The sequence below is a fragment of the Musca autumnalis genome, unplaced genomic scaffold (genome assembly GCF_047663935.1).
Source record: "Musca autumnalis isolate F117 unplaced genomic scaffold, ASM4766393v1 scaffold_1, whole genome shotgun sequence".
Lineage (NCBI taxonomy): Eukaryota > Metazoa > Arthropoda > Insecta > Diptera > Muscidae > Musca > Musca autumnalis.
The window spans coordinates 64999238-65023215 of record NW_027411644.1 but is presented as its reverse complement, the minus strand read 5'-3'; the positions used below and the strand labels follow the sequence as shown (position 1 = coordinate 65023215).

The 23978-nt window shown below is 23.5% G+C and overlaps 2 protein-coding genes across 6 annotated transcripts in view; one reads left to right on the top strand and one right to left on the bottom strand.

Moving 5' to 3' along the window:
* The window catches only part of msi (RNA-binding protein musashi), a 576326-nt gene that overhangs the window by 470691 nt on the left and 81657 nt on the right, over positions 1–23978 (top strand). The gene's annotated exons all lie outside the window — the stretch shown is intronic.
* Positions 1–23978, bottom strand: part of LOC141390389 (uncharacterized) — a 73496-nt gene that overhangs the window by 5760 nt on the left and 43758 nt on the right. Inside the window, exon 2 of the mRNA XM_073963300.1 lies at positions 106–1603. Coding sequence (XP_073819401.1) covers positions 106–1603 — 1498 coding nt within the window. The remainder of the gene's footprint in view (positions 1–105; positions 1604–23978) is intronic.

Genomic DNA, 23978 nt, shown 5'->3' with positions numbered 1-23978 from the left:
CCCTAAATTGTAACTAAAATCCGGAAAAACATGCTGGCCACCTAAACTCTTCTCTTTTTCTTCGTTATTCCACTATCTTCATTGTGAGCATTGAATTGAACTCACCTGGTTGGATTGAAGGGATTAAAGTGTGATTGTCTCAATGCTCGTGCATTATACAATTGCAATTGTTCGAAATGTATGCCAGGGATGCTGTCAGCAACAGGACGAGTATTAACGCCAAATACACTGCTAATTGTGTCAGTGACAACATTAAGGACTCTTTGGTGATGTCGTTCGCCATTTAATGGATGTTTTGTTAAATTTGTCTCTGGCAGAGGAGTATTGCTGATGTTGGTGCTGCTACTGCTGCTGATTGTGATAGCCATGTTTAGGGCACTTAAACTATGTTGGGAATTTTCTACAGTGTCACTTTCAGGTATTTGGTTCTTATTCATTTTTTCCCTTGGTGTTGTTGTAAGGATATGTGGTTTCATGTTTCGAATGTCATTGTTGTTGGTGTTCTTGACGGTATATAAATAGAATTCTGTGTGATATTCGGCATTAAAGAATAGACGATAATCAGCTAACTGCTGCTGTTGCTGCTTCTGATGATAATCATCAGAGAATGATGATGCATTAGCTGCAATTGTTTGTTGTTGTAAATTTTCTGTGGGCGAGGGAGAAAATAGTTTTCTGTCTTGTTGTTGTTGCTGTTGAAATTGTGGCAATTGTCCAAATGATAATGGAAGCAAACCATTGCCTTCATCGAGTTTTAGATATTTTAATTGTTGCAGACTTTTGTTGTTGTTGTTGTCTTCATTATATGTTGCTATTCTTGGTGATGATGATGTTATTGTTGTTGTCTCATTTACCGCAACATTTGGCCATCTTCTCATCACAGCATCATTGCCGGGATATTGTTGATGCTGATGATACATTTCAAATGATTTTAAGAAACCACTCGTTTGACCAGCATCAACAATTCTCTCATCACTTCTTGGCCCTCCATACTCCTCATACCCCTTAACCCCCCGCTCTTGGGCCACCGCTCTCCTCTGTTGTTGATTGATTTGGAAAACCTTTAATTTATTTAATTTTCTTGAATGTTCATTAATGGATTTGAATACTGCTGTGACTGGTAATGGATAATGGTTTTGGTTTTTGTTGTTGTTGGCGTTTCCGACCAAAGATTGTGTAGCTGGTGGTGGTCTTTGTTGCATTGACCACCACCAGAATTGCTGTTGTTGTTGTTGCCGTTGCTGATTAGTAAACCATAATGTTTGAATCAAAGGCAAATCTGTTTTAGTCCTTTTTGTTGTGGTAATGGCGGTGGCTGATGCGACAGATGGGTGGTAAGTGGGCAACAATTGTAACATCTGTTCTTCATTGAGAGAAGCCTTGAGTTGTTTTGGCTCATCATCATCATGAATAATAACTGGGTCGTTGTCGTCGTCATCATGGACATCAGTGGCAATTGATTGTTGCTTATTATTGCCGATAATGATTATGGAGGCATTGCTGATGGTATTGGCGATATCTTCAATATTCAGATGAGGTCGTAAATTGTCATAATCTTGTGAATCACTTGAGGCGGGTGCAACAAAACATAAGTGAAAGAAAACTGAAAGGAGATTATTTAATTATAGATATAGTTAAAAAAATTCACAATTTAAAAAAAAAATATTCTTTAAAAAATCTACGATTTTTCTTAATATATTCTTTAAAAAATATTCTTCAAAAACACTCACGATTTATACAAAAATATTCATCAAAAACATTTTCGATGTTTCTAAAAATGTTCGATTGTTAAAAAATATTCTTTAAAAAATCCACGATTTTTATAAAAATATTCTTTAAAAAATCCACGATTTTTATAAAAATATTCTTTAAAAAATCCACGATTTTTATAAAAATATTCTTAAAAAATCCACGATTTTTATAAAAATATTCTTTAAAAAATCCACGATTTTTATAAAAATATTCTTTAAAAAAATCCACGATTTTTATAAAAATATTCTTTAAAAAATCCACGATCTTTATAAATATATTCTTTAAAAAATCCACGATTTTTTAAACATATTCTTAAGGCCGATAGACATAGTTGCTAGTGCTTTTTTATATAATTTTTATTATAATTTTTAATTGTAATAAATATTTTGAAAAAAAATAACAATATTCTTTAGAAAATCCATGTTAATTAAGAGCTCCAAGATTATTAAAAAATATTCTTTAAAAAATTCACGTAAATTAAAAAATAAATATTTTTTATAACAGTATTCTTTAGAAAATCCACGTTAATTAAAAATTCAAATATTCTTTAAAAAGTCCACGATTTTTTCTGAAAATATTCTTTAACAAATAAATCCACGATGTTTCTAAAAACATTCTTTAAAAACTCCATGATTTTTCTGAAAATATTCTTTAAAAAATCCACGAATTTTCTAAAAATATTCTTAAAAAAATCCACGATTTTTCTGAAAATATTCTTTAAAAAGTCCACGATTTTTCTAAAAATATTTCTTAAAAAGCCCACGATATTTGTCAAAATATTCTTTAAAAAATCCACGATATTTGTCAAAATATTCTTTAAAAAATCCACGATTTTTCTAAAAATATTGTTTAAAAAATCCACGATTTTTCTAAAAATATTGTTTAAAAAATCCACGATTTTTCTAAAAATATTGTTAAAAAATCCACGATTTTCAAAAAAAAATTCTTTAAAAAATCCACGATTTTTCTAAAAATATTCTTTAAAAAATCCACGATATTTCTAAAATTATTCTTTAAAAAATCCACGATTTTTCTAAAAATATTCTTTAAAAAAATACACGATTTTTCTAAAAATATTCTTTAAAAAATCCACGATTTTTCTAAAAATATTCTTCAAAAAATCCACGATTTTTCTAAAAATATTCTTTAAAAAATCCACGATTTTTCTAAAAATATTCTTTAAAAAATCCACGATTTTTCTAAAAATATTCTTTAAAAAATCCACGATTTTTCTAAAAATATTCTTTAAAAAATCCACGATTTTTCTAAAAATATTCTTTAAAAAATCCACGATTTTTCTAAAAATATTCTTTAAAAAATAAACGATTTTTCTAAAAATATTCTTTAAAAATCCACGATTTTTCTAAAAAAATTTTTTAAAAGATCCACAATTTTTCTAAAAATATTCTTAAAAAATCCACGATTTTTATAAAAATATTCTTTAAAAAATTCACGATTTTTCTAAAAATATTCTTTAAAAAATCCACGATTTTTCTAAAATTATTCTTTAAAAAATCCACGATTTTTCTAAAAATTTTCTTTAAAAAATCCACGAATTTTATAAAAATATTCTTTAAAAAATCCACGATTTTTATAAAAATATTCTTTAAAAAATCCGCGATTTTTATAAAAATGTTCTTTAAAAAATCCACGATTTTTTTAAAAATATTCTTTAAAAAATCCACGATTTTTCTAAAAATATTCTTTAAAAAATCCACGATTTTTCTAAAAATATTCTTTAAAAAATCCACGATTTCTCTAAAAATATTCTTCAAAAAATCCACGATTTTTATAAAACTATTCTTTAAAAAATCCACGATTTTTATAAAAATATTCTTTAAAAAATCCACGACTTTTATAAAAATATTCTTTAAAAAATCCACGATTTTTATAAAAATATTCTTTAAAAATCATGATTTAAAAAAAATCTCTTTAAAAAAATCCACGATTTTTATAAAAATATTCTTTAAAAATCATGATTTAAAAAAAAATCTCTTTAAAAAAATCCACGATTTTTATAAAAATATTCTTTAAAAATCATGATTTAAAAAAAATCTCTTTAAAAAAATCCACGATTTTTATAAAAATATTCTTTAAAAATCATGATTTAAAAAAAATCTCTTTAAAAAAATCCACGATTTTTATAAAAATATTCTTTAAAAATCATGATTTAAAAAAATATCTCTTTAAAAAAATCCACGATTTCTCTAAAAATATTCTTTAAAAAATTCACGATTTTAAGCACGATTCTTTAAAAAATTCACTTTACAAAAGTTGGAAATATTGAAAAAAAAATCAAACTCTTCAAAAAAAAGAGGAAATTGAAAATAGCATTAATTTTCAAATGAAAAAAATATGTTTTAAAAATAGAAGATATAGAAAAATACTTTTAAAAACAATAAACAATATTTTTCAAAAAATTTTAAATAGGTATTGAAAAAAAATTTTTGAAAATCCATTTTTAATGAAAAAGTATATTTAAAAAATTTAAAAACTTGAAAAAAATATTTTTTTTACAAATTCAATAATATTATTAAAATATTATTTGAACATATTGAAAAATATATTTTGTTTTAATTAAAAACATTTAAAAAGTATATTGATATATTTTTTCAAAAAAATTATATTTTGAACAATAATATAACCAAGTACTTTCCAAACAGTTAAAATACTGAACAAATGTTTTTCAAAAACTGCAAATATTGAGGAAATATTTTTGAAAAATTTACTGTAATGAATATTTTACAAGAATAGTTGGTGGTTTCTGAATATTTGAAATACTGAACATTATTTTTTTAAATGAATTTTAAGAATTAAATAATTTGAAAAAAATATTTTGTACAAAATGAAAAATATTTTAAAAATATTTTTCACAAAATTGAAAATAGTGAAAAATATTTTTTTTACAATTGTAAACATTATAATTATTAAAAACTGAATATTTTTCAAAATTGAAAATATTGAAAAAAATATCTAAAAATTGAAAAAATATTTTTTAAAAACTAGAAATTTTGGAGAAATATTTTTTCAACAATTTAAAGTATATTTTTTTAATTAAAAACATTTAAAAAGTGAATTGAAATATTTTTTCAAAAATTGTAACTGTTGAACAATAATATAAAAAATACTTTCCAAACAGTTAAAATATTGAACAAATATTTTTCAAAAACTGAGAAAATATTTTTGAAAAATTTACTGTAATGAATATTTTTGAATAATTTACAAGAATAGGTGGTGGTTTCTGAATATTGAAAATACTGAACATGTTTTTTTTAATGTATTTCAAGAATCAAATAAATTGAAAAGAATATTTTTTATAAATTGAAAAATATTATAAACATATTTTTCACAAATTGAACATGGTGAAAAATATTTTTGTTTTAATTGGAAACATTATACTAATTAAAACTGAATATTTTTCAAAAATTGATAATATTGAAAAAAAAATAATCAAAAAATCTAAAAATTGAAAAAATATTTTTCAAAACCTCGAAATATTGATGAAATATTTTTTTCAGAAATTTAAAGTATAAACAATATGCCTGTTACAAAACCTGCAAGAATTTTCAATTATTTACTTTATGATATCGATAAAAAAAAATAATAAAAATTAGTAGATTCTTGCAGTTCTGCAACAGACCAAACATATATTTTTCAAGAATTGGAAATAATAAAAAATATATATTCAAGAAAAATTTAAAAAAGTTTTTTTTTTTTAATTGAAAAATATTTTTTGAATATTGATTTTTTTTTAAATTTAATTATTAAAAAGACAATTTTTAAAAGGTTTCAGTATTAAAAAAATATTGGAAAAATTCTTAAAAAAAATCTACGTTTATTGATGAAAAAATTTTCTGTGTTGTTTTTATTGTTGACCTGTTGTTCTACAAAAAATCCTTTTCTTCATTCATTAATTGTTTTAATTTGTTTTTTGAAAACATTTAAAAAAGTGAATTGAAATTTTTTTTCAAAAATTTTTTCAAAAATTGAAAATGTTGAACAATATTTTTCGAAAACTGACAATATTCAAAAAAATATGTTTCAAAAATTAAAAATATAAAAAAATACTTTCCAAACAGTTAAAATTTTGAACAAATATTTTTCAAAAACTGCCAATATTGAGCAAATATTTTTGAAAAATTTACTGTAATGAATATTTATGAATATTTTACAAGAATAGGTGGTGGTTTCTGAATATTGGAAATCCTAAACTTTTTTTCAAAAATGTATTTCAAGAATTGAACAAATTGAAAAAAAAAATTTTGTTACAAATTGAAAAATATTATAAAAATATTTTTCACAAATTGAACAAAATGAAAAATATTTTTGTAAAATTGGAAACATTAAGCTAATTAAAAACTGAATATTTTCCAAAAATTAAAAATATTGAAAAAAAAATAATCAAAAAATCTAAAAATTGAAAAAATATTTTTCAAAAACTCGAAATATTGAAGAAATATTTTTCAAATATTTCAAGTATTAAATAATATGCCTGGTCCAAAACCTGCAAGAATCTAAAAATTTTTACTACGATAACACCTTATCCTTTATTATATCGAAAAGAAAAATAGTAAAAATTAGTAAATTCTTGCAGTTCTGCAACAGAACCAAACATATATTTTTCAAGAATAGGAAATATAAATAATAATAAAAATATATATTCAAAAAAGTTTTTTTTTAAATTGTAAATATTAGTTTTTTTTTAATTGAAAATTATTTTTTAAAAGAGTCCAAATATTGATTTTTTCTAATTTGAAGTTTTTTAATATTTTTTTAAAGTTTTTTTTTAAGTTTAAAATATTAAAAAAAAATGTTGGAAAAAATTCTTAAAAAAATCTACGTTTATTGATAAAAAAATGTCCTTTGTTGTTTTTATTGTTGACCTGTTGTTCTACAAAAAATCATCTCTTCATTCATTAATAGTTTTAAATTGTTTTTTTTTAATATATTTTGTAAATATTGTTATTTTAATTCCACGTTTGTTGAAAAAATATTATTTTTTTTAATTCCACGTTTACTAAAAAAATATTATTTTTTTAATAAAAATATTAAAAAATATATATATATATATATATATATATATATATATATTTTTGATTGCGCGTTTGTTGAAAAAAATATTTTTTAAAATTCACGTTTGTTGCAATTTTTTTTTTTTTTTTGTAATCCTCTTTAAAACCACGTTTGTTGAAAAATAATTTTTTTAAAATAACTTTTAAAAAATCCACTTTTATTGAAAACATATTTTTTAAAAATCCAATTTTGGCGAGAAATTATTTTTCTAAACTCCAATTATTGAAAAAATATTCTTTAACAAATCAACGTAGGTTGAAAAATTAAAAATTAAAAAATCAAGTTGAAAAATTAAAAATTTAAAAAAATCAACGTATATTGGAACATTATTTATATAAAAACCACGTTTGGTGAAATATTTTTATAAAAAATGCACGTTTGACAAGCAAATATTTGTTAAAAAAATCCACATTTGGCAAAAAATTATTTGTTAAAAAATCCACGTTTGTCGAAAAAAAAATATTTTTTAAAATATATTTTATTTGCAATTAAAAATACCACGTTTTTCAAAATTTGGTATTTTTTTCTTTTTTTTCACTTGTATAATTTAATGTATGCACCTTGTAGTTTAATTACCAAATAAAATTTCATTTTCTTTAACTTTGGCCAAATTGTTATTTCTACTTTGTTGTTAGCTTGTTAACGACATTGTGGTAACTAAAGTTGGTCTTGTGAAATGTCATAAAAAAATTCTTCTTCTTAGCATTTCTTAGCTCAAAACTCAACTCAAAACTTTAGCTGTTAATTACCAATGCAAATATGAGGCTAACTGTGCATAACTACAGCAAGCTATACAAATCTTGAGTAAACAAAACTATGATCACGGTAAACAATTGCATTGAGGGGAAAGATAGCCTAGAGGAAGAGGTAATCTCAGTGACATGATATCGTGGAGTTTTTATTTTTTTATAGACAATTTTTTTAGAGGGCTTTTGCCACCAGACGTGGATTTTTTAAAGAATATTTTTGTAGAGGCCTTTAGACCACAAAACATGGATTTTTTAAAGAAATTTTTTTAGAGGCCTTTAGACCATCAAACGTGGATTTTTAAAGAATATTTTTGTAGAGGCCTTTAGACCACCAAACGTGGATTTTTTAAACAATATTTTTGTAGAGGCATTTGGACCACCAAACGTGGATTTTTTAACCAATATTTTTGTTGAGGCCTTTAGACCACCAAACATGGATTTTTAAAGAATTTTTTTGTTGGGGGCTTTAGGCCAACAAACGTAGAATTTTTAAACAATATTTTTGTTGGGACCTTTAGGCCACCAAACGTGGATTTTTTAAAGAATATTTTTGTAGAGGCCTTTAGACCACAAAACGTGGATTTTTTAAAGAATATTTTTGTAGAGGCCTTTAGACCACAAAACGTGGATTTTTTAAAGAATATTTTTGTAGAGGCCTTTAGACCACAAAACGTGGATTTTTTAAAGAATATTTTTGTAGAGGCATTTGGACCACCAAACGTGGATTTTTAAACAATATTTTTGTTTAGGCCTTTAGGCCAACAAACGTGGATTTTTTAAAGAATATTTTTTTAGAGGCCTTTAGACCACCAAACGTGGATTTTTTAAAGAATATTTTTGTAGAGGCCTTTAGACCACAAAACGTGGATTTTTTAAAGAATATTTTTGTAGAGGCCTTTAGACCACCAAACGTGGATTTTTTAAAGAATATTTTTGTAGAGGCCTTTAGGCCACCAAACGTGGATTTTTTAAAGAGGCCTTTAGGCCAACAAACGTGGATTTTTTAAAGAATATTTTTTTAGAGGCCTTTAGACCACCAAACGTGGATTTTTTAAAGAATATTTTTGTAGAGGCCTTTAGACCACAAAACGTGGATTTTTTAAAGAATATTTTTGTAGAGGCCTTTAGACCACCAAACGTGGATTTTTAAACAATATTTTTGTTTAGGCCTTTAGACCACCAAACGTGGATTTTTAAACAATATTTTTGTTTAGGCCTTTAGGCCAACAAACGTGGATTTTTTAAAGAATATTTTTTAGAGGCCTTTAGACCACCAAACGTGGATTTTTTAAAGAATATTTTTGTAGAGGCCTTTAGACCACAAAACGTGGATTTTTTAAAGAATATTTTTGTAGAGGCCTTTCGACCACAAAACGTGGATTTTTTAAAGAATATTTTTGTAGAGGCCTTTAGACCACCAAACGTGGATTTTTTAAAGAATATTTTTGTAGAGGCCTTTAGACCACCAAACGTGGATTTTTAAAGAATATTTTTTTCTATCTATGGAAGACCACCAAAACCCCCCAGAAGGGTGGCTGCCAGTGCTTCTATTTATTATTAAAAACTTGTTTTTTGTTTTTTTTTGTGTTATTGTCCCAACCTCTCTGTGCCTCATAAGTACTTCCGAGTAGGAAATGACATTTAAGGTGTTTTGTTTTTTATTCATTTCTTGTTGTTTAATTGTAGAAACTACATTTTTTATTTACACTTTATAAAACTCACTCTCACCCCTCTCTCTTTCTCTTCTTTCTTTCATTGCAGGTATGTAAATTTTGATGTATGACCAAGTTATAAAGTTTTATTAATGTAGCCCGCCACAAGCTATGTATTCACATACAAATGGATGAAGTTGGCAAGTCAGAAGTGCTGGTAAGTTCCGGTTTTAAGAAATGTGCATTTCCTGTTGTAACGACAAACAAAATGAAAAAAAAAACAAACAACAAGGTAACTGTTACCACAAGTGGAAGTTGAAAAGAATAACAACGAAGGGATGGTTGGGTTTTTGTTCTTTTATAAAAAGAGGATGAGAAGGACATTCATTCAATTTCCTCGTGGCAATTCAATGACAGAAGCAAGCCATGAAGTACTCAAACGGATAGTTAAGGAAACTTTATTGGAAATTTTGGTGGTATGTTTCGTGGAATAAAAATGATAAAGTCGTGGAATTACGTGACAAAGTTTAAATTTGAAAATCAAGATTAAAAAAGAAAGAACAAAGGATATCAATTTCCAAAAAAATGAAAGCAGTCATTCCCTCTCGAAGAAAACAATTCAAGGATTTTTTATAAATTGATATTGAATATTGATTTCCGTTATTTTATGATAATTTTATGGAAGGGGAAAATTATTAATAAAATAACTCCAGACTAAAATCAGGTAGGGACATGTTCTTCATTGTATTTACCTCCATTGTTCCCGAAGATCTTGAAAAGAAGTAGCACCAAGAGGTGATGACAATGCCGGCCTTATCATCCCGTCATCAATAACATCAGGCAGCAATCATTCAGCCTAACATCTTCAACTTCTTTCGCTGCTCTCGCCTGTATTTCTGCCCTGCTTTATCATCATCAATGAATCTGAAATTTGCAATCAAATGCGTATTTTTTTCTGTAAATATTCATAAATGCTTTGAAATCTCTCCCTCCTTTTTGGCACTCTTGACAAAAGGGCCATGTTTAGCGATTCCCCCAATCCTAAAATTCTCTAACACAAAAAAATGAACACTCCAGCAACATGTAACAACAGCCCATCATCATACATCGACTAGGAGGGTAACAAGATCTCTTTTCGTCTCTATTGTTTTCCATTTTAGCGCTTTTTTGTTAAAGTTTAGTGCTGTTGATGCTATTTTGTATCCACTTTTTTATGTTGCTGTTTGTTTTTCTGCTCTCTGTCTGTCTGCTGTTGGCTTTTAAAAAAGATTTTTATGCTGGCAGTTTTTTTTCTGTTTGGAGTACCTTCTAAGTACAAAAGCCTAAATACAATATTCATACAACACAAAAACAACAACAAAAACACATCAATGTTGTATAGTTGCTGATGTTCATGTTTTACTACACGTTGTTGTTGCTGCTGGGAGGGATAACTTTTGGGTAGTGCTTTCAGTAATGACAATAAAGCGATTTTTGCGAAGCCCCCTTTCCAAAAAGAAATATCCTAAAGTGGATTTCTAAAAAATATTTTTATAATAATTGTAAATTTGTATAAAAATAGGACATTGTGGATTTAATTTTTCAACAAACGTGGAATTTTTTTTAAAAAGATTGTTTCACTAAACGTGAATTTTGTAGAAATATTTTTTTTCCCAAACGTGGATTTTTTTATGAATATTTTTTCAACAAACGTGAATTTTTGTAAAAAGATTTTTTCAACAAATGTGGATTTTTTAAAAATATTTGTTCGACAGCGTGGATTTTTTAAAAAAATTTTATCGACAAGATGGATTTTTTAAAAATACTTTTTCGACAACATGGATTTTTTAAAAACAATTTTTCGACAACATGGATTTTTAAAAAATATTTTTTAACAACGTGGATTTTTGAAAAATACATTTTGACAACGTGGATTTTTTAAAATATTTTTCCCACAACTTGGATTTTTAAAACATTTTTTGACAACGTGGATTTTTTAAAAATATTTTTTCGACAACGCGGATTTTTTAAAAACATTTTTTCGACAACGTGGATTTTTTAAAAATATTTTTTGACAACGTGCATTTTTCAAAAATATTCTTTCGACAACGTGAATTTTTTAAAAATATTTTTTCGACAACGTGGATTGTTTAAAAATATATTTTTGACAACGTGGATTTTTCAAAAATATTCTTCCGACAACGTGAATTTGTTAAAAATATTCTTTCGACAACGTGGAGTTTTTAAAAATATTCTTTCGACAACGTGGATTTTTCAAAAATATTCTTCCGACAACGTGAATTTGTTAAAAATATTCTTTCGACAACGTGGATTTTTTAAAAATATTTTTCGACAACGTGGATTTTTTAAAAATATTTTTTCGACAACGTGGATTTTTTAAAAATAGTCTTTCGACAACGTGGATTTTTTAAAAATATTTTTCGACAACGTGGATTTTTTAAAAATATTTTTTCGACAGCGTGGATATTTTAAAAATATTTTTTCGACAACGTGGATTTTTTAAAAATGCTTTTTCGACAACGTGGATTTTTTAAAAATATATTTTCGACAACGTGGATTTTTTAAAAATAGTCTTTCGACAACGTGGATTTTATAAAAATATTTTTCGACAACGTGGATTTTTTAAAAATATTTTTTCGACAACGTGGATTTTTTAAAAAATATTTTTTCGACAACGTGGATTTTTTAAAAAATATTTTTTCGACAACGTGGATTTTTTAAAAAATATTTTTTCGACAACGTGGTTTTCTTCAACTAATTTTTCACAAAGTGGATTTTTTAAAAATATTTTTTTGACAACGTTCATTTTTATAAAATATTTTTTGACAACGTATTTTGGATTTTTATAAAATATTTTTTGACAACGTATTTTGGATTTTTTTAAAAATTCTTTTTCGACAACGTGCATTTTTTAAAAATATTTTGGATTTTTTAAAAAAACATGTTTTCGACAACGTGGATTTTTTTAAAATATTTTTCCACAACGTGGATTTTTTAAAAATATGTTTTCGACAACATGGATTTTATAAAAATATTTTTTCGACAACGTGGATTTTTGAAAAATATTTTTTCGACAACGTGGATTTTTTAAAAATATTTTTTCGACAACGTGGATTTTTTAAAAATATTTTTTTCGACAACGTGATTTTTTTAAAAATATGTTTTCGACAACATGGATTTTATAAAAATATTTTTTTCACAATGTGGATTTTTTAAAATATTTTTTCGAAAACGTGGATTTTTTGAACATTTTTTTTCGACAACGTGGATTTTTTTTAAAAAAATATTTTTTTGACAACGTTCATTTTTATAAAATATTTTTTGACAACGTATTTTGGATTTTTTTAAAAATTCTTTTTCGACAACGTGCATTTTTTAAAAATATTTTGGATTTTTTAAAAAAACATGTTTTCGACAACGTGGATTTTTTTAAAAAATTTTTCGACAACGTGGATTTTTTAAAAATATTTTTTCGACAACGTGGATTTTTTAAAAATATTTTTTTCGACAACGTGGATTTTTTAAAAATATGTTTTCGACAACATGGATTTTATAAAAATATTTTTTCGACAACGTGGATTTTTGAAAAATATTTTTTCGACAACGTGGAATTTTTAAAAATATTTTTTCGACAACGTGGATTTTTTAAAAATATTTTTTCGACAACGTTGATTTTTTAAATATATTTTTTCGACAACGTGGATTTTTTAAAAATATTTTTTCGACAACGCGGATTTTTTAAAAATATTTTTTCGACGACGTGGTTTTTTAAAAATATTTTTTCGACAAAGTGGATTTTGTAAAAATATTTTTTCGGCAACGTGGATTTTTTAAAAATATTTTTTCGACAACGTGGATTTTTTTAAAATATTTTTTCGACAACGTGGATTTTTTTTAAATATTTTTTCGACAACGTGTATTTTTTTAAAATAATTTTTCGACAACTTGGATTTTTTTAAAATAATTTTTCGACAACTTGGATTTTTTAAAAATATTTTTTCCACAACGTAGATTTTTTAAAAATATTTTTTCGACAACTTAGATATTTTAACAATATTTTTCGACAACGTGGATTTTTTAAAATTGTTTTTCGACAGCGTGGGTTTTTTAAAATTGTTTTTCGACAACGTGGATTTTTTAAAAATATGTTTTCGACAACGTGGATTTTTTAAAAATATTTTTTCGACAACGTGGATTTTTTAAAAATATTTTTTCGACAACGTGGACTTTTTAGAAATAATTTTTCGACAACGTGGATTTTTTTAAAAATATGTTTTCGACAACGTGGATTTTTTAAAAATATTTTTTCGACAACGTGGATTTTTTAAAAATATTTTTTCGACAACGTGGACTTTTTAGAAATAATTTTTCGACAACGTGGATTTTTTTAAAAATATTTTTTCGACAAGGTGGATTTTTTAAAAATATTTTTTCGACAACGTGGATTTTTTATGTATTTTTTTAAAATAATTTTTCGACAACTTGGATTTTTTTAAAAATATTTTTTCCACAACGTGGATTTTTTAAAAATATTTTTTCGACAACGTAGATATTTTAAAAAAATTTTCGACAACGTGGATTTTTTTAAATTGTTTTTCGACAACGTGGGTTTTTTAAAATTGTTTTTCGACAACGTGGATTTTTTAAAAATATTTTCTACAACGTGGATTTTTTAAAAATATTTTTTCGACAACGTGGATTTTTTAAAAATATTTTTTCGACAACGTGGACTTTTTAGAAATAATTTTTCGACAACGTGGATTTTTTTAAAAATATTTTTTCGACAAGGTGGATTTTTTAAAAATATTTTTTCGACAACGTGGACTTTTTAGAAATAATTTTTCGACAACGTGGATTTTTTTAAAAATATTTTTTCGACAAGGTGGATTTTTTAAAAATATTTTTTCGACAACGTGGATTTTTTATGTATTTTTTTAAAATAATTTTTCGACAACTTGGATTTTTTTAAAAATATTTTTTCCACAACGTGGATTTTTTAAAAATATTTTTTCGACAACGTAGATATTTTAAAAAAATTTTCGACAACGTGGATTTTTTTAAATTGTTTTTCGACAACGTGGGTTTTTTAAAATTGTTTTTCGACAACGTGGGTTTTTTAAAATTGTTTTTCGACAACGTGGATTTTTTTAAATTGTTTTTCGACAACGTGGAGTTTTTTGAAAATAGTTTTTCGACAACGTGGAGTTTTTTGAAAATAGTTTTTCGACAACGTGGATTTTTTAAAAATATTTTTTCTACAACCTGGATTTTTTAAAAATATTTTTTGGACAACATGGATTTTTTAAAAATATTTTTTCGACAAAGTAGATGTTTTAAAAATATTTTTTCATGGGACATTAGACCAACAAACGTGGATTAAAAAAAATAATTTTTCGTGGGACATTAGATCAACAAAGTGGATTTTTAAACATTTTTTTGGACAACGTAGATTTTTAAAAAATATTTTTTTCGACAACGAACATTTTTTTTGACAACGTGGATTTTTTAAAAATATTTTTTTGGACAAAATGAATTTTTTAAAAATATTTATTCAAAAAGTTGGATTTTTTAAAAATATTTTTTCATAGGCATTAGGCCAACAAACGTGGATTGTTTAAAGAATATGTTTTTATGGGACATAAGACCACCAAACGTGGATTTTTAAAGAATATTTGTTCATGGGATATTAGATCACGAAAGGTGGATTTTTTCATAAGACATTAGGCCACCAAACGTGGATTTTTAAAGAATATTATTTCATGGGACATTTAAGCACGAAACGTGAATTTTTAACGAATATTTTTTATGGGACATTACACAACGAAACGTGGATGTTTAAGGAATATTTTTTAATGGGACTTTAGATCACGAAACCTGGATTTTTTAAAGAATATTTTTATTTTTATAAAAATCGTATTTTTTTTAAATATTTTTATTAAAACCGTTGGATATTTTGAAAATAATTTTTACAAAAATCGTGGATTTTTTAAAGAATATTTTTATAAAAACTGTGGATTTTTTAAAGAATATTTTTTATAAAAACCGTGTACTTTTTAAAGAATATTTTTATAAAAAACGTGAATTTTTTAAAGAATGTTTTTATAAAAATCGTGAATTTTTAAAGAGTATTTTTATAATATTTTTAAAAAAATTGTGAATTTTTTAAAGAATATTTTTATAAAAATCGATGATTTTTTAAAGAATAATTTTACAAAAATCGTGAATTATTTGAAAGAATACTTTTATAAAAATCTTGGATTTTTAAGGCATATTTTTATAAAAATCGTGAATTTTTAAAGAATATTTTTATAAAAATTGTGAATTTTTTTAAGGATATTATTATAAAAATCGTTGATTTTTTAAAGAATAATTTTATAATAATTTAAATGATAATATTATAAAAATCCTGAATTATTTAAAATAATATTTTTATAAAAATCGTAATATTTTTAAAAGAATATTTTTATAATAATCGTGGATTTAAAAAAAAATATTTTATAAAATTCAGGGATTTTTTAAAAAAATATTTTATAAAAATCGAGAATTTAAAAAAAAAATATTTAATAAAAATCGTGCCATTTTTAAACAATATTTTTATAAAAATCGTGCCATTTTTAAACAATAATAGTAATAAGAAATTTTTTATAAAAATCGTAGATTTTTTAAAGACGATTTGTTTGGTAAATATCCCCGTACTTGGCAACACTCTTTTGGGTTTTTTTATTATTAAATGTTACTTCTCTTGTTGTTGCTACTTGCCTTTGTTGTGTTGATTGTTCTTGGTGATGTTGATGTTGATAGTGATTTGTTACATCCAGCCCCCGCTCCCACTCTTATTTCGCGAAACAAAAAAGTTGTGCAATTTTTGTTATTATTGTTTGCTCTACAAAAACACAAGAAAAAAACTGTTAAAATATTTCATGTCTACCACTCATCCTGTGTAACAAATACGCGAGACAAGACAAACTAAACACTATAAAGGGAGGTAGGTACTCCTACAACAGTATACCTCATTCCCTTACCTCATTCCCCTTTCATAAGAACGCTATAAGCAACGGCCAGCCACATCACGTTATGGCACTCAACTCAACCACGAAAATCATAAAAATAAATTATGAAAAAAATCATCATCCTCATCAAGTGATGGACTCTCCTACCATAACAACCGTCAACGGCATACCTTGGCATGTAAAGGTATTCTTGAGGTTCTGCTGTTGTTGCTGGCTCTTTATGATTGTAGGGATATGTGTGCTGTACGATTGTATGTTTCTTTATGTATGTTTAGCATACATTGTATTGCATTATGTAATGTGATATGTAGTAAAGTACTCAGACAAAACATCCTTAACAAAGTACATGTCTACATACATACATATGTATATATCAAGAAAAAGGCAACAAAGACAGTAACTATATGAACAACAACAACGACAAACTACCCGAAGCTACGGCTGCAAAAACAACATTAAACATCATTCGCCATTTCCTTGCCTTTTCTGTAGTTTACTTTATGTTCAATACTATGTGTGTATCATATACATATGTATGTGTACACGTTTATGTGGGTGTCTGCGGGCAAACTGTTAGTGATTTGGTGTAGGATTATGATTTTAAGGAAATCAAAATGATAACTCCCAAACATTTCTTGGTTGATGCCATCTCTGAAAAAATAAAAAACATACGATTATTATAAAATGTTTTTTAAAAAATCCACGATTATAGAGAAAGTATTTTTTAAAAATCCACGTTTATAGAGAAGATATTTTTTTAAAAAATCCACGTTTGTGGAAAAAATTATTAAAAAATTGTGTTTTTGTCATACATTTACTCACTCTCTCTCTCTCTTTCTACATAGATTTATGTATTTATGTGTGTTGCTCTCACCATAAATTTCAAATTGTTGCTGACAATGTCCTTCTCAAGTGTTTGTCTGCCTTTTGTTGTGCTGATGTTTGTTGGTCTGATACTCAGGCTAAGAGCAGCATCTTTATGCTAATGTTATAATGTCAGCACAAATTTCCATCAATCATTATTTATTATTGCTCTTCTTGTCGTTGCGTTGTGTAGAGTAGACTTCATAATACTCTTCTGCATTTTGTTTTGAAACGATTACAAAACGATGAACCCGGCAATCCTACTTATATAAATATACTTACTTGCAATTATTAATGTTATGACCTGAACATATCCATATATACTACACACACATACATGTTGATGCCATGCTACATGTAGCAGAATTAGTTAAGTGTGTGTGTGTGAGTGTTTGTAAATTTGTGATAACATTTTAGCAGTCAGGGTTCAATGATAACTTAAGAGTCATAGAAGTTTAAGAAGCTTGTAAGTTTACACTCATATTTAAAAATTATCAGAATTATACTTTTAGAACCCTGGGATGAGAATCTTTTTCTGCAGAAGCGCTTCTCATGCAGAATAATTTTAGTTTCAAAAAATCCTCGATTACTATAAAAATATTTTTTAACAAATCCCCGATTGCTATAAAAATATTTTTTTTGAAAAATCAAAGATTACTAAAAATATTTGTTATAAAATCAAAGAATACTATAAAAATATTTTTAAAAAAATTCCCTTTTATTATTTTATAAAAATATTCTTTAAAAAATCCACGATTTTTCTAAAAATATTCTTTAAAAAATCCACGATTTTTCTAAAAATATTCTTTAAAAAATCCACGATTTTTCTAAAAATATTCTTTAAAAAATCCACGATTATTATAAAAATATTTTTTAAAAAATCCACGATTATTATAAAAATATTTTTTATAAAATCCACGATTACTATAAAAATATTTTTTAAAAAATCAACGATTATTATAAAAGTATTTTTTTAAAAAATCCACGATTATTATAAAAATATTTTTTTAAAAAATCCACGATTATTATAAAAATATTTTTTAAAAAATCCACGATTTTATAAAAATATTTTTTAAAAAATCCACGATTTTATAAAAATATTTTTTAAAAAATCCACGATTTTATAAAAATATTTTTTAAAAAATCCACGATTATTATAAAAATATTTTTTAAAAAATCCACGATTATTATAAAAATATTTTTTAAAAAATCCACGATTATTATAAAAATATTTTTTAAAAAATCCACGATTATTATAAAAATATTTTTTAAAAAATCCACGATTATTATAAAAATATTTTTTAAAAAATCCACGATTATTATAAAAATATTTTTTAAAAAATCCACGATTATTATAAAAATATTTTTTAAAAAATCCACGATTATTATAAAAATATTTTTTAAAAAATCCACGATTATTATAAAAATATTTTTTAAAAAATCCACGATTATTATAAAAATATTTTTTAAAAAATCCACGATTATTATAAAAATATTTTTTAAAAAATCCACGATTATTATAAAAATATTTTTTAAAAAATCCACGATTATTATAAAAATATTTTTTAAAAAATCCACGATTATTATAAAAATATTTTTTAAAAAATCCACGATTATTATAAAAATATTTTTTAAAAAATCCACGATTATTATAAAAATATTTTTTAAAAAATCCACGATTATTATAAAAATATTTTTTAAAAAATCCACGATTATTATAAAAATATTTTTTAAAAAATCCACGATTATTATAAAAATATTTTTTAAAAAATCCACGATTATTATAAAAATATTTTTTAAAAAATCCACGATTATTATAAAAATATTTTTTAAAAAATCCACGATTATTATAAAAATATTTTTTAAAAAATCCACGATTATTATAAAAATATTTTTTAAAAAATCCACGATTATTATAAAAATATTTTTTAAAAAATCCACGATTATTATAAAAATATTTTTTAAAAAATCCACGATTATTATAAAAATATTTTTTAAAAAATCCACGATTATTATAAAAATATTTTTTAAAAAATCCACGATTATTATAAAAATATTTTTTAAAAAATCCACGATTATTATAAAAATATTTTTTAAAAAATCCACGATTATTATAAAAATATTTTTTAAAAAATCCACGATTATTATAAAAATATTTTTTAAAAAATCCACGATTATTATAAAAATATTTTTTAAAAAATCCACGATTATTATAAAAATATTTTTTAAAAAATCCACGATTATTATAAAAATATTTTTTAAAAAATCCACGATTATTATAAAAATATTTTTTAAAAAATCCACGATTATTATAAAAATATTTTTTAAAAAATCCACGATTATTATAAAAATATTTTTTAAAAAATCCACGATTATTATAAAAATATTTTTTAAAAAATCCACGATTATTATAAAAATATTTTTTAAAAAATCCACGATTATTATAAAAATATTTTTTAAAAAATCCACGATTATTATAAAAATATTTTTTAAAAAATCCACGATTATTATAAAAATATTTTTTAAAAAATCCACGATTATTATAAAAATATTTTTTAAAAAATCCACGATTATTATAAAAATATTTTTTAAAAAATCCACGATTATTATAAAAATATTTTTTAAAAAATCCACGATTATTATAAAAATATTTTTTAAAAAATCCACGATTATTATAAAAATATTTTTTAAAAAATCCACGGTTATTATAAAAATATTTTTTAAAAAATCCATGATTTTTATAAAAATATTCTTTAAAAAATCCACGATTTTTATAAAAATATTCTTTAAAAAATCCACGATTTTTATAAAAATATTCTTTAAAAAATCCATGATTTTTATAAAAATATTCTTTAAAAAATCCACGATTTTTATAAAGATATTCTTTAAAAAATCCACGATTATTATAGAAATATTTTTAAAAAATCCACGATTATTATAAAAATATTTTTTAAAAAATCCACGATTATTATAAAAAAATTTTTTAAAAAATCCACGATTATTATAAAAATATTTTTTAAAAAATCCACGATTATTATAAAAATATTTTTTAAACAATCCACGATTATTATAAAAATTTTTTTTAAACAATCCACGATTATTATAAAATTTTTATTTAAAAATCCACGATTATTATAAAAATATTTTTTAAAAAATCCACGATTATTATAAAATATTTTTCAAAAAAATCCACGATTATTATAAATATATATTTTAAAAAATCCACGATTATTACAAAAATATTTTTTTAAAAAATCCACGATTATTATAAAAATATTTTTTGAAAAATCCACGATTATTATAAAAATATTTTTTAAAAAATCCACGATTATTATAAAAATATTTTTTAAAAAATTCACGATTATTATAAAAATATTTTTTAAAAAATCCACGATTATTATAAAAATATTTTTTAAAAAATCCACGATTATTATAAAAATATTTTTTAAAAAATCCACGATTATTATAAAAATATTTTTTAAAAATCCACGATTATTATAAAAATATTTTTTAAAAAATCCACGATTATTATAAAAATGTTTTTAAAAAATCCACGATTATTATAAAAATATTTTTTAAAAAATCCACGATTATTATAAAAATATTTTTTAAAAAATCCACGATTATTATAAAATTATTATTTAAAAAATCCACGATTATTATAAAATTTTTTTTTAAAAAAATCCACGATTATTATAAAAATATTTTTTTTTAAAAATCCATGATTATTATAAAAATATTTTTTAAAAAATCCACGAATATTATAAAAATATTTTTTTAAAAAATCCACGATTATTATAAAAATATTTTTTAAAAAATCCACGATTATTATAAAAATATTTTTTAAAAAATCCACGATTATTATAAAAATATTTTTTAAAAAATCCACGAATATTATAAAAATATTTTTTTAAAAAATCCACGATTATTATAAAAATATTTTTTAAAAAATCCACGATTATTATAAAAATATTTTTTAAAAATCCACGATATCGTAAAAAATACCAAAATTGAAATTTTCAAACCTTGACCTTATCTCAGGTATTTTTCTTCTCTTCCTCTGTTTATCCCTTTCTGTCATGTGAAATTTCCATAAAATGACAATAAACATGAATTTCAATATAAATAAAAAATCGCACATCAAAACTTATAATGACAATAATGCTCAAGACAGACCCTCACACAGACAAACAAAGCTAATAGTCATGGCATTCGACTAATGTTGTCATTTGAAACAAAAAAGGAAGCCATAGCAAAGCAAGAAGGCCAAACAACCTCTTGACTCCATGGTATAATAAAATCAAGCAACAACAATAACACGAATGGAACTTCATCAAAACCTATAGCCAGTTTTTTATAGTTTTTTTTTTTCTGCTGAGATTAAACACAAAACCCCAGCAACAACAAAACTGCAGAAAACAAAAGCCATACACCACAGGACATCTAGAAAATGCAAAAACAACACAATATTAAGTTTTAAGTGTAGCCACTTATGGGAGATAAGAATATCTACCAAGTAGTAGGGAAGGTAAAGCTGAAGAAATGGCAAACTATGCCCCAAGTATGAGTTGGAGCAAAGAAAAAAAAACAGAAGGAGTCAACATGATGACACAGCATTACTAGAAGTGGGGAAACAAAAACTGAAACTTGTTTTGCCACAACAACAACGAGAAGCAGAGCATCAACTTTGAAAAAAGTTTTTGTTGCATTGAAAATTATGTTAGCAACAATCTGAACCTTAAAACCCTCCATCCGAAGCAGCAGCAGCAGTATTAAAAGTTCAATAAATTCATTGTTATTACCATCCCACCCCTCCTTACAAAGTAAGAGACTGGCTGGGGGAATTGTTCTAGGCAAAGACACGGCGACGGCCCGTTTATGAATACATTATCCGTTAGCCACTTGAAGTAAATGCTGACACATGATGGTTGTTGTTCCTCTTCAATACCACCGCCATTATATCGAGTGGAGTCGTGTCGTATGACTGCCATGAAAAACACTTGAAAAAGAGTACATATCAGCAGCATTTGCCAATCCATACTCAATGGCTTTTAAGGGGCTTCTTTTGTGGTGGTGTACTCCATAACAAATAACACTCAGTCCCGTGGCTTTTATTAATTTCAAAAAGATTCCTTGATGGGTTGAAGGACCAGCATCTAATATCGTAAGGCTTACGTTATTTTCAACTGCATTTTTAGTTGGGTTTTAAACCCGTTCAAGGGATGGTGTGTGAGTTAACTAAAGGGAGATTTTTTCTAAAGCTGACTCTCCATAATATTTCTCCACTTTAATCAGCGCCCTCTGGCAAGGAACTTCGCAATATAACAAAGGGAAATTTAAAATGTTTATCCTAGGCTAAAACCATCAGATGTGAGTTTTCTCTCCACTCACTTATAGAGTTGCCAGGACTGGGAAATTTAAACACGCCAAAAGAGACCAGAAAAGAGATAGATAGTGCAACCAACAAATGTGGATTTTTAAAGAATAATTTTCAGATAGTACAAGAAGCGTGGTTAAGGTAGTTAAAAAATCCACGATTATTATAAAAATATTTTTTAAAAAGTCCACGATTATTATAAAAATATTTTTTAAAAAATCCACGATTATTATAAAAATATTTTTTAAAAAGTCCACGATTATTATAAAAATATTTTTTAAAAAATCCACGATTATTATAAAAATATTTTTTAAAAAATCCACGATTATTATAAAAATATTTTTTAAAAAATCCACGATTATTATAAAAATATTTTTTAAAAAATCCACGATTATTATAAAAATATTTTTTAAAAAATCCACGATTATTATAAAAATATTTTTTAAAAAATCCACGATTATTATAAAAATATTTTTTAAAAAATCCACGATTATTATAAAAATATTTTTTAAAAAATCCACGATTATTATAAAAAATTTTTTTAAAAAATCCACGATTATTATAAAAATATTTTTTAAAAAGTCCACGATTATTATAAAAATATTTTTTAAAAAATCCACGATTATTATAAAAATATTTTTTTAAAAAATCCACGATTATTATAAAAATATTTTTTAAAAAATCCACGATTATTATAAAAATATTTTTTAAAAAATTCACGATTATTATACAAATATTTGTTTTAAAAAACCACGATTATTATAAAAATATTTTGTAAAAAATCCACGATTATTATAAAAATATTTTTTTAAAAAATCCACGATTATTATAAAAATATTTTTTTTAAAAAATCCACGATTATTATAAAAATATTTTTTAAAAAATCCACGATTATTATAAAAATATTTTTTAAAAAATCTACGATTATAAAAATATTTTTTAAAAAATCTACGATTATGAAAATATTTTTTAAAAAATCCACGGTTATTATAAAAATATTTTTTTAAAAAATCTAAGATTATTATAAAAATATTTTTTAAAAAATCTAAGATTATTATAAAAATATTTTTTAAAAAATCCACGATTATTATAAAAATATTTTTTAAAAAATCCACGATTATTATAAAAATATTTTTTAAAAAATCCACGATTATTATAAAAATATTTTTTAAAAAATCCACGATTATTATAAAAATATTTTTTAAAAAATCCACGATTATTTTAAAAATATTTTTTAAAAAATCCACGATTATTATAAAAATATTTTTTAAAAAATCCACGATTGTTATAAAAATATTTTTTAAAAAATCCACGATTATTATACAAAAATTTTTTAAAAAATCCACAATTATTATACAAATATTTTTTAAAAAATACACGATTATTATACAAATATTTTTTAAAAAATCCACGATTATTATAAAAATATTTTTTAAAAAAATCAACTATTATTAAAGGTCCAAAAAGCGTGGATTTTTAAATAATATTTTTCTACAGGTTC